Here is a 12394-nt window from a genome sequence, read left to right as displayed (position 1 = left end):
GTATACTGCTGCGGCGCGAACGTATTGTTCACGGGGATAGTGGATGGGAATAGAATTGGTTCCGTGGAAGAATGTATATGTATGATTATTGTGATTTTAACCCTCTACCGCTTATTGCCGCTATCAGCCATGGAAGGTGTCATAGGGTACTTATTTGCGACGATCGTGGAGCCTTGTAAGTGTAGATAACTTTTAAGAGAAGAACAAGTATGTACCTTAGATGAATCCTTCTGGTGTAATTCTATTTTCGTTTACTTCTTGAGATGACAGTTTTTGGTTGACAGTCTCGCGCGTATCTTTTCTTTATCCTCGATGTACATACATATTTTCTTCGTGACTGTACTTAATCGTTGCATAGATCCATAGTTACATTTGCGTGCTCTTTCGATGCGTTAATTTACGATAGCCTGCGAACAAAGTAGAAAACAATTTTAGCTGTGGAGGGTTAGAAATAAATAAAGGGTATTACAGTCGTCGATCGAAACCCTCGGGACGGCGAAACGTTTCATCAACCCCTGTAATCGGTGATATTATTATACGGTTCGTCGCGCTGTTCTTGTTGTACTGCGAGTAAACGAGTAATAACCGCCCTCGAGACTCCTGAATTTCCATTATCGACAGTTGGTCTTGAAAGTATCGTACGAGGATGCGAAGATGAAATTTCGAAGTTGTGCGGATCCTATTGATCAGAATTATCCACGGCCCCTTGAAAAGCGTCGCTTCTCTTAGCTCATGAATCAGAAAATGAGAAAACTCCAAATCGAACGTCATCGCAGCTTAGCTGACCGACTTTCCTTTTTCCTTTTTTTTTTTTTTTATTATGTGTTACATTTGTTCAAAATTCGAAATCGATCAGAAATAACACAATCGATACTCTGATTGGCTTAACAAATCAACCTGCCTCGATATTTTAATGACGTCCATGCATCGCAGCCTACAAATGGCGCCAAGCCACCCCTCGAGACTCATCTTCTCATTCGCCTACGATAAACCGATTCCTTTCATTTCCAAGTTGACAGCGTTAACAAATCAGGAGTTTGGATCGCGAATATCGCGACAGAGTAAACCACAATCTCCCAAGAATGTTTCTGTTTTCCGAGAAAGCTGCCCTCTTCGATTGCGCGACAGATCACACGTGGCAATGGGTCTAATTTAATCGTTAACGCGTGCCGTTTGCCAGTTCGAACGTTCGACGAAGCTGATGACAATTAATTATACGCAACGTACAATCGACTAAAAGCGAGAACGACGAGTAAAGCGTGACGAAGGGAATCGGGGAGAGTTGGAGAACGATGGGAGTTAACGTTTTGTCGAGCGGACGAATGAGCGAACATCGATTTAAAATTAACGTATGAATTTAAAAGACGAAAATCATTAAAGTGGAAAAAAAAAAAAGATGAATAATGAAATCTCTCGAAGCAAGCCTCGTCTCGCAGATTCTCGGCTGCACACACCTCGAGCGCTTTAGGGTAAAACGGGAATAGACATTAACGAATCTGCGAGATGATGCCGTGGATAAAACGATTGTCTGGTCGAGCGCGGTTCTGTAACGAGCGTAATTACGAGTGCGTGGGTGCGGTGCCTGTGCGAATGTGAGACAGAGAGTAAGCGACGCGATGAGAGATAATAAATCAATGTTAAACCGATCATTATCGATTTGCAATTTCGAGAGACACATCTTCGTTATCCGCCATTTCTCTGCGTAAGTTCAGCCTCGGTTACTCGAGAGCTGGACGTCGCGGCTTCCACGGGCATGAATCGCAGCTGAATCGACCGATGCTCTCTGCGTGGGGATTTCTCTTTTCTTTTCTTCTTTGTAAAAGGGCTAACGTAACCGTTCGAGCTACCCGACATCAATGTGCTGGATATTTTTAACGCATCGAAGGAAGCCAGATGCGAGAGCATTAATTACCCACGGGGGCAGCATCGTCCCACGTCGAACTACACATTACACACAATTCTCAGCGTTTCCGTTTTTTCAAGGTATCGTGGCAACAGGGACGAGGAGAACTGTCCCGTTCTATGTGTGTAAAAACCATAAAGCTTAATGAAGAACATTATACTATGAACTTACGGGATACTAAATAAAAAGTAAGCCAAACCGTTAAGTTTGCAACGTGTCTTTCTTCCTTCGCGACGACTTCATTTTCTGTTACGATTTCCGGTATTCATTTTCGTCTGATCGAGAATTAAAAGGACGCTTCTTTTTTTTTCAATTGGAGGCATTTCCGCGAAATTGTAGTCGGTATAATGCGCGTATTAAATATCATTATGAAATTCGAAATGTCTTAAAAAATCGATACTCGTTATGGTGTACACCATTTTATTGTATCTCACTTGCTTTCGATGATTCCGGTACTGGCTATAAAGACAACTTTATAGATAAATCATTTCGCATTATTTATTTCTGACCAGATTATCGTGACAGCTATGAAGCCACTGCAATTTTAAATATTAATTTGTTGGAATAGTAAAATTTGCACATCTTTGAAGAAGCAAAGTTACAGATTAAAATACATTGCAGCTTCTTCAACAAAAAATAACAAGTAAACTGCAACTGATCTTTTCTTTTCAAGCTAAAAAGAACGCGGCGAATACGCTGGATAGTCAGTGTGATCGTATTAATAGGAGGATGTGAGGATTCTGTGGTTGGAGATTTATTATGCAGTCATTGAAGAATTTACAAATATTGTTTTTTTTTTTATTCACATACATTCTGTATTTGGTTCTGTCTTAGATAAAGTACCTATTCGGATTTCTTGTTATTGTCACGCGTCTTCATACAATTCTGAATGATTCTTCGAAAATGGACTAGGTAACATGCACTTACGAGACGGAAGAGACCAATTAACGTCGACTGTATAATTAATTCGATAATGGAACTGAACGGCGACATTCCACAACACAGAACAGTTAGTACAAAACCTTCCATGCCGACTGTAGAGAAGAATTTTCCAGCCTACAAATATTTTTATCTTATCAGTAACTTGCTTCGAATTGAATCAACGCGAAGGTCAAGTTTACCAACCAATGCATCTTTGAAGAGCTTGTTGGCTACTACTTCTGGACTAACTAGACCACCAGTTTCTGATATAAGTTTTGTTTCAAGAGGCTTTGATAGTTCCTCTATAGCAAAACCTGGAGTATCTGTGTCCGGAGGTAAACTAAGAGTCACAGAAATATTATATGGTGCAAGTTCCATGGATATGCTTTCAGCCAAACCACGTAGAGCAAATTTTGTACTACAGTAGGCTGAATATCCATATATACCTAGTAGTGCAGCTTGAGAAGAAGTTAAAACAATAATCCCTTCCTGAGAAGCTTTCATTCTTTGGACAACAGCTTTGGTACAATAATATGAACCCATAAAATTGATATCAATCATTTTCTTTAAATCTGCTACAGTGGTATCTTCAATTTTACCACATATTGCAGTACCAGCACAATTCACTAACATGTATATTGGACCCATAGTTCTTTCTAGATCACTTAAAGCTTCTTCAACTGCCTCATAATTCTTACCTATGTCAAGTGATAAATATTCAACTTTTTGAATGTCTTTGTTTTTGCAAGCATGAACTATTTCATGTCGTGCTGCTTCTAATTTTAAAACATCCCTTGCAATGATTGTCACATGTGCCCCATACCTAGCAGCTGCAATTGCAACACATTTTCCTATACCACTGGATCCACCAGTTACCTAGAAGAATTAACTCCATTATGAATGAACAAATTCAAAGAGATACGGCAGACAAGGCAAAACATACAGCATGGATGGCAAAGATTTATGACTGATCGATCAATGGTTCTGCAGTTTAATGCTTTCACAAAAGAAACACCAACAAATTTCATTTGAAAAATTGCGAATGCAACTCAATCAGAATAAAAAATAAGCACAATCGTTATGCTGTGTTCCAAAAATAATTCCTAGTCATTTAAAACACTTCACAAACACTTCAAAACGAGTAAAATAACCACAGCAAACACAATTTTGATGTTTCTACAAATGATACATTCATATAAGGCGTATACTTATTTAACAGAAGATCACCGACGATAATTACTTTAACAGAGGTTAAGTCTAGGTTAGAATTCAATTACTTACAACAACGTGCTTGTTATTAACGCTTCTTAGACGTCCACGCCAAAAATAGTGTCTTGCAAGCAACACAATGATTAGTAAAGCAACAATTAATAGTATTATACTAAATGTTATTGCCATCGTTCTCCTTTACACAACTTTTGATAGCACTATGTCTCGAATATAAACCGATTTATTGCCTACAATTACTCGTCCAGAGGGGACATCGTTTTAACATATTTCAAATTCGTTAACTTAATACAATTGATGAAAGATAACTGTAAACTTGTCATTACTCTAACCGCATAACCTTACTGCGCTTTACTGTATACGGGATGGTCACTATACTAGTATTAGAATAATTAATTTAGTGGCGCTATCGGCGGGAAAACGTCCAAGTTTGTACTAAAAATAGTTCCCACTGTTTCTATTAGATGGCGCTACTAATACCTTTTAACCAATTATTATTTATTTTTAATTTATTAACACTATTCTTTGCTTTAAACCCCTACAAAATATTATTTTAATGTATTATATGAACATTTATTTGCTTTTACATATGAATCCAGATGTATAAATTCAGACTGCGAACTTATAATCATCATTTGCAATAAACGTAACGTAAACTCGTTTTTCTCTCAAAGTAACTTCTTTTAACATAAAATAATTAAATGATAAGAACATCCGTTAATATATCAAATTTATCATTTTTATTGTAAATTATCGACCTTTTAGTTAGTAGAGCCATCTAGTAGTAATAGAAGAAACTATTTTCACTACAAACTTGGGCGTTTTCCCATCGATGGCGCCACTAGCGCAAAAAACTGCAAAGGTTCTGATCCAAGCTACCAATTCCACTATAGTGGATACTATAATTAATAAACTACACATTTTATCCGCTTATAAAATTATTATTTAGCGTACAATTTTATATGCTATCATTAACGCCATCATTTAGAAAGCATAGGGAAGTAAAAATAATAAAGACTATCGTTACAATAAATCAAATTTCACTGAGTACTAAATATAACATTTTATTGATTAGCCACTTATTATTAGAAAAGATGACATATATCAAGAATTGGTTCAAGCAATTGTATTTTAATTTTATATTTTAAACCTTGGGACATTTTGAAAATTTACAATAATATTTTTATGTATATTCTTATTATAATAAAAATATAATATTTTGAATATTTAGAAATTACATATACTTTATCTTAACATTTATTGGCAGAAAAAGTACTTATAGACAGAGGTATTGAATTTCATTTAAAATATCAGTATTACATATGTGAAAGGGATAGTGTCTTTTTACTACTTTTATCGTTTTACAGAACTTCTTATCAAACTAAAAACGATAAATCCTTATCAAATCCTCGCCACTGATACGTGGCGCCATACAGTTATCTCGAGAACTGTGTCAAAATACCTAGTCTCTCGTTGGGTAAAGTTAAGTAAAATTAACAATATTAACCATACTAACTTTTTACATTTTTTATTATAACACAATTATTCCATTAGGGTTAATAATTAATTCAAAGAGGTCAAATGTAAATATTTATATTATTACGAAACAATTAATACACAACAAATATCGATAAGAATATCTTAAATATAAAACATTTCAGTTCAGTTCAAAGGTATTGCACCGACCAGAATGAAAAAGTAACTCATATATAAAACACATATCGATCGATAATTAGAAAGAATAATTTCATGCAAAATTACCAGAAAGAAATTAGCGATATCTCGCGAAAACAGACGATTTTTCAGATTACGATTAAACTGGGAGCAGGAGTGCGCCGTGCAAGGAGAGTCGAGATGAAAAAGCCCCCGAAACGCGGATCGATCCTGCGCTCGGTGCACCGCTCCAGGGCGGGTTGCATACAAATAGGCTCCAACGAAATGCGACAAACCTAAGAAGTTCCTGGAATTAGCCTGTTGTCCGTGCATGGACCGCCTTTTTCTCCTTGCCCGGAGGGTCGGGCAGAAGCTGGAAAGATTATTAATCAGCCAACTTGGGAACTTTAATAGTTCGGGCTCTCCTGGAACGTGGGTGGGGAGCAGATGGGTCGTACGTGCATTCACCCCCGTTACCGAGGGGCAAAGTCCCCGCTTCACCCCTGCCGTTATCCTTCGAGCAAAAGGTCACGTACCACCACCCTGTCGATCGTTCACCTCGTCCTGGGAGTCGCTCCTGGTAGCCAGGTTAAAGCGGAAGGTACGAAGGACCTCTTTGCACTTTACATGCGAGCATGGAAAGCTGTAAGGCACGAAAAGTAACGAGTAATACCGTTTCGAGGGGCGATTTATACCCTCTTGAATGTAAATTACGCCGAAATACTAAAAATATTAGAGCTCGACAAATTTTTTTGGAAAGAATTTACTTGGATTCGTCGTGAGAAATGGGATGATACATGTGGAGGATTTTATACTTTTATTTTCTTTAACCTTTTTGTTTTTAAATTACTTAAAATTGGAGCGACTATTTTTTATTGTGTTTCTATGTTACTGATGAGTAGACTGCGGTTCTTTATGCATTTATAGGAAATTCGAATGTGCAAGAAACTACAAAATGCAAGCAATATGCAAGAATATAAAAAATATTGAATGTAAAGTTCATGTCATAATATTTGCAGAATAAAATAAATTTCTATTTAGGTTCAATTTTTGTAGGCACGTTCGCGAAGATTTTATTTTGCATAAAGATCCGCAGTCTACTGATGAGTTATAAATTCATGTTAATGTTTTCCTACTTTGAAAACTTTCGAGAATATTTTTCGTAGTATTTTAATTTTAAATAGGTGATGATCATTTTTTATTTGAAAGTACATATACATGTTGAGAGTAGATAATAAAATTATTAAAGAATGTTACAGTCTCGCAAACCTTTGTTGTATTTATATTTAACGTATGAGGATATATTTATAACCGTTTTGGTATCCAAAGTTAGTTAAAATTAAGTTATACTCGCAGATGAGAAGATATAATTTACAATATTAGAAGTGATGGATAATTTATTGCTGAGTAAGTCATGATATTTCAGTTTTTGAGACGTGGGAAATGATACTGTATCCTGAAGCCCGTCATCGTGTAAATAATCACGTATTCTGCGAATGTTAATCAAGAACTCATTGCAAAACAGTTCGTACTATAAATTACCCGTTTAGTTTACATTATACGAAAGCATAATATATCAATCCCTTGGAGCAATATAAATGATACGCAGTCTGTTATGGTAGTAAATTATGATTTATTTTAATATCAATGGAAAGAGCCATTTTCAAAACAAGCATTTTTTATCCAATCGAATAGTTGAAGAATTAGAAAAAAGGCTAACAATTTAGAAGAACGCGGAGACGATGGAGACCCTGGAAGTTCCAGGGTTAACAAACGGATGACAAAGAGTCGCTCGATGGTGTTCGATATCGTGTTTCGTTCGACGATCGAGCACGAAACTCCCTCATCGACGGACAATGGCAAGGAATAATGCGACGTGGCAAACAACGAACCCTCGGTATTACATTCCCCGTTTTGACGAAAGGAATATCCAATGTCGTTCGATAGCCATAGCAACGATAGACAGCCTGGAAACACGAAATTATCAGTGGTTGGGTGTCGAATTTCATATTTGCCACGCTGCAATTTCGGAGCTTCGCGCGATAGTGCTAATCAACCCAAGTAGCAGAAATAGGAGAGATTTTATTCGACTTTGAAAACGTTTGTTTAGTAATTAATCCACGACGTTCGATCTTTATTGACCAAATAACGTATCAAAAGTTGTTCGCCTTTCATTCGTTATTCATAATTTTTTTAACGAGAGAAGTTTGCTCGCTCTGCCCCCTGGAGCGTCGAGCAAGAAGTTGGGATCGCATAAAAATTACGTAACGTTGATAGCGTTACGCTGTAACTTTCAGCGCGGACGTGCACCGTGAACCTAATGCTGACTGCAAATACACAGGGACGCGGGACCACGTCCTCCAGGAGTCGTTAATCCTTGAAGAGGACCGATTCACGCGGTGTGTAAAAGTAGGAAACATCATTTTCAATTTTCTTCATATGGAAAACGAATGACCTCTCGCGATCCACTCGCGAATTAAAAGAAGAAAAGAAAATCGTTAATGTAATTCCGATGTTATAAACAATAAGAGACCACGTACTTAGCATGAAGTAAATAAACGTACTAAAAATTAAAACTACACTGCAAAGAATTGTAAAAAAATCTTTTTAAAAATCTACCTTCGGGAAAGTCCAACAATTTCCATGCTCGGAAAAATTGCATACGTACGCTAATTATGCAAATGAGTTAATCCACCCTCTTTCTTATATTCATGATACTGCACAGGACAGCTCTCAGTGAAAAAGCAAAAGAAACCTATTTCTTAAGGGGTTGAAAAGGTACACCACCCCTTAAACGACCCGCGGTAGTTAACCTAATCTACCCCTTTCCTTATATTCTTTACAAGATAACTAATTGGAAAACAAATGAAATCTATTTTAAAATCGTTGAAAAGGTACGCAACCCCAGAAGCGTCTCGTGGCCGTTAACCTCCGGCGCGGTTCCATCACCGAAACGCCTCGATCGTCTGGAAAATTCGCTGGGAGGGTATCCCGCGGTAAATTCGCGACGGGAGTCCCTTAACCCTCCATGGCAACCCCCTACACGGCCAGCGTCGAGCCAGACCGGGCCACGGAGGATCGCGTTGGCCACGATTTCGGACAGAGGAGCGTACGTTGCACTCGCCAGAAGGGAGTGTCCCGCGCTACCCACCCCTGCCCTCCGCCCCCGCGTCAGTGCCCCCTCCTGTGATACCCTAGCTACGACCCTGGGTTCCGTGTCTCCCGGGCTGCACCGGGGGTTGAACGCCCTCGCCTGACCCAGACTCAGAATCGATCTCCATTCGTTGCACTGTTGGCAACCCTCACCCCCTCTGGCCACCTACCCGGCCACCCACAACCCCCAGCCACCCTCCGGAGTACGCCGGGAGGCTCGTCACACTCGTGGATTTTCCAAGAAACGAGATCCGTAACCTTAGAAAAAATGTAACCGTTGGCACCTGGGCCTGTCTCTTCGACACTCCAACGGGCCATCGACTCGCCCATCCCTTCCAGGGAAGTTATTCGGATGATACGGGGTCGAGGAGGATGGGGTGTGTTTGCATTCGATGCGAGTATTTTTGGAAAATACGGTAGAAACGGTATTTATAGAAGTGTAGTTGAATCTGATAGCTACTAGATGGCATGTGCGAAGGTTCATTCGGTCTGTGACCTTTGGTATTCGTTGGTATATTTCTTTTATGAAAAATGAGGACGAAGTATTATTAACCGGGTATTTCCAGCAGGTAATCGGAGATGGCTTCGAGATAACACGACTAGATAGCGTTGGCTTAATTACTAGTCTCACGGGTTAATTAAGCATGTGACTCCTGTATGGGAGGCCGATTCGAACACGTGTAATTGCGTCTGAGACAGGGGTTGGGGGAGACTTTTGGCATTGTAAGGGTTACATATCGCTTCACGGATTCCTCGCGAGGGTTAGCCACCTCGTGTGCAAGCAATGTGCAATTAATACTAGAAAAATTACACGATATACAGGGTGCTACCAAAAATGTGAACCCTTTCGATTCCTCGTGTCAATATAAAAAGAAAATTCCTTTTCCATTTCGCAATCTGATGTTTCGTTATCGAGATACAAATCAGCTGTTTGGCATCTAAATGGCGCGCGCCGTGAGTCACATCAATGAATTTTAATTGCTTGTATCTAAGTAACGAAGTGGCAGATTGAAAAATGGTAAAGGACTTCCCGATTTCTTTTTACGCGAGGAATAAATCTGGAATAACGGTTTAAAGAAGAATATAATTAATAACTCTTGACAAACAATACTATTACAGAGTGAAACACCTTTTTCTACTGGAAGACAAACCCTCTTATTAAAAATACTTGTTTTAAATTTCTCTACAATAATCACCCATTTAATTTATTTATGAAAATCATTCGACTTCATATCTTTATTTGCAGACATGGATTCAAACGTAGTTCAAACAGACGTGGTTACTCTCTATGTGTGCAAAACACAAGTCAATCGCAGCAGGAATTTCTGAGATTACCGTGGCGTCGATTTGAAAAAAACATCGTTTTGAGAAAAATGCGTTTAAAGTTTTTCGTACACTGACAAAGTGGACGACGACCGATTTGTAGCACTTATCCTTAATCTACTATATCCAATCCACGGGCACTCGCTTTACTGAAATGAATGTCTTCCTGGCACTTTTTGCACGCAAAGAGTGCACTGATGGCTGAGAAAACAGAAATAAAGTTGCGCATGAAACTCTGCAAACTTCAGAACTATTAAACCTTCAAACTTTCATAACTTCAGCAGTTTTTCGAATTTTCAATGCTTGCAGGAAACTTTTTGAACAATCACAATTTTAAACTTGTATAACTGAAATGAAATGTGGTTTCTGAAATAATTTATACGATAGAAAAATTAGTAGGAACTCTAATAAATACGTATCAAACTTAGAAGTTATTCTAGTATGAGAAATTGTAAAATAGTTTCTGTAAACGGATAGTTTGTGAGTTATAATATTGCTTCCAAATCAAACCAATAAATTTCACCTTACATAACACTATACCGACATATAAATTGGAAAACAAATTTTAATAAACGCAAAACCACAATATCCTGGAACCTCAATTGATACATATTGATAATCAGATTAAATTAAACTTCGAAAATGCAGGTAATGAGTATGCAACTTCAAAGTCACGCCGAGAGGGTTAACCCTTCAGACCGGAATGCACCATTAAATTAGTTACAGTACAGTGTACAAGTGGATAGAATACAATTACAAAATAAATGCTGCTGAATAATTATTACATAGGATTATGAATGCATCGATCGAAATTCATCGCAATTAATGCTCGTTTTCCAGTTCGCGGGTGCTTCGAACATTCATTGCAAACGATAATGAATTGTGCATTTCTGATTTTATTACGACGATTAATAATACCCATTGTCAAATCTGACAGGTGAAATGCTTGGATATTGGATACATGCTCGTACAACATTCATTTCTAGGAATTTGTATATTTATTTAATTTTTTGTAACTGTATGTATATCTTGAGTAGACGTTATTGCCACCCTTGTGCAACATTAACGGGTGAGAACACTAAATGTTAGTGTTTACACGATAACCAAATGGTTCTTATCAGAGAATATATGGGGTGAGCCACGTAACCTGTCAACCCCTAAGTGATTTGTTGTTAGTGGAACACGTATCAGAAGATTCTCTAACCCTTTAACACAATCGTATTTGTCAATCTTAATCTTTCAGATTATGGCTCCCTTTGCTTCGAATAAACATACCTTCTTAATTTCTGGATTTGCTAATATTTCAAAATAAGCAACATAACACAACATTTTGAAAGGATTTTTCGAACAACATAGGTGATGTCTGAACATAGCCTAAAGCCTGACGCTGCCTCAAATCATTTCAACCCCTTCATCTAACCAAGAAATTCAAGCAAAATGATGTCAGTGGAAGGGTCCAAATTATCGGATGATACTTCTTCCGTCGAGAACGTTGATCTTGAAATATTGAAGCCACGGTGACGATCGATCGCGGAGAAGAATTTTAATGGCCGATCGCGCCCCATTCGTATACCCGGAGGGCTCATGAATTCTTGACAACCTGCTATTTTCGTAAACGTTTTCCTCTTATAGGCCTGGACGTGGCGCTGAAAATCCAAACAGGATCTACAGCCTGACCTAGGGAAACGTCCAGTTTATTTACTGTCAGTTACGCAATTCCGCGTAATTTCAGGCCATGGAGTCTCCACGTGGTTCCACAAAACCTTGTTAACAACGGAAAGCTTGCAAGCATAGCCACCAGCTGACCATCACAGTTTCATCCACTCACGTTTCTTGGAACGTCGTCCTTTGTCACGCGATTTCCCGAACGAGTCGCTCCTGCACCGCATTCTGATCGATCTGATCGTAATTGAAGGTCATCATTTTTGCAAAACACATACCGAACAATAGGGAAAACCCGTGGTAGAATGGCTGACGACGAGGAGTATCGCGTGGAATCCATCAATTTTCAAGGACAGCTAAACGCCAAGGGGAGAATCCGCGGGGAGTTTATTCGGAGTATCCCTTCGGCTATTTCGCTTCAAGCACCGTGTTCAGGCTGAAATTATTAGCCCAAGTTTTATCAGACGCATCGCGAAAATAAAGCGAAGACGGAGAGTTCGCGAAGCGTTTTCAAGATTGCGCGAAATCGTGGGAAATCGTAGTCTGCGATGT

General features: G+C 38.6%; 1 protein-coding gene across 1 annotated transcript; it reads right to left on the bottom strand.

Moving 5' to 3' along the window:
- Positions 1 to 963: 963 nt before the first annotated feature.
- LOC128885530 (3-ketodihydrosphingosine reductase) lies at positions 964 to 4439 on the bottom strand. Its single transcript, XM_054139618.1, has 3 exons — positions 4106 to 4439; positions 3029 to 3700; positions 964 to 2959 (listed from the first exon to the last, which is right to left on the bottom strand). Exons 1-3 carry the CDS (start codon positions 4220 to 4222, stop codon positions 2747 to 2749), a joined length of 1002 nt encoding a protein of 333 aa, XP_053995593.1. The 5' UTR covers positions 4223 to 4439; the 3' UTR covers positions 964 to 2746.
- Between the last annotated feature and the right edge of the window lie 7955 nt (positions 4440 to 12394).

This window comes from Hylaeus anthracinus, unplaced genomic scaffold (assembly GCF_026225885.1).
Source record: "Hylaeus anthracinus isolate JK02 unplaced genomic scaffold, UHH_iyHylAnth1.0_haploid 11981, whole genome shotgun sequence".
NCBI lineage: Eukaryota > Metazoa > Arthropoda > Insecta > Hymenoptera > Colletidae > Hylaeus > Hylaeus anthracinus.
Note: the sequence above shows the minus strand (reverse complement) of the source record. Positions and strands in the feature narration are given on the sequence as shown.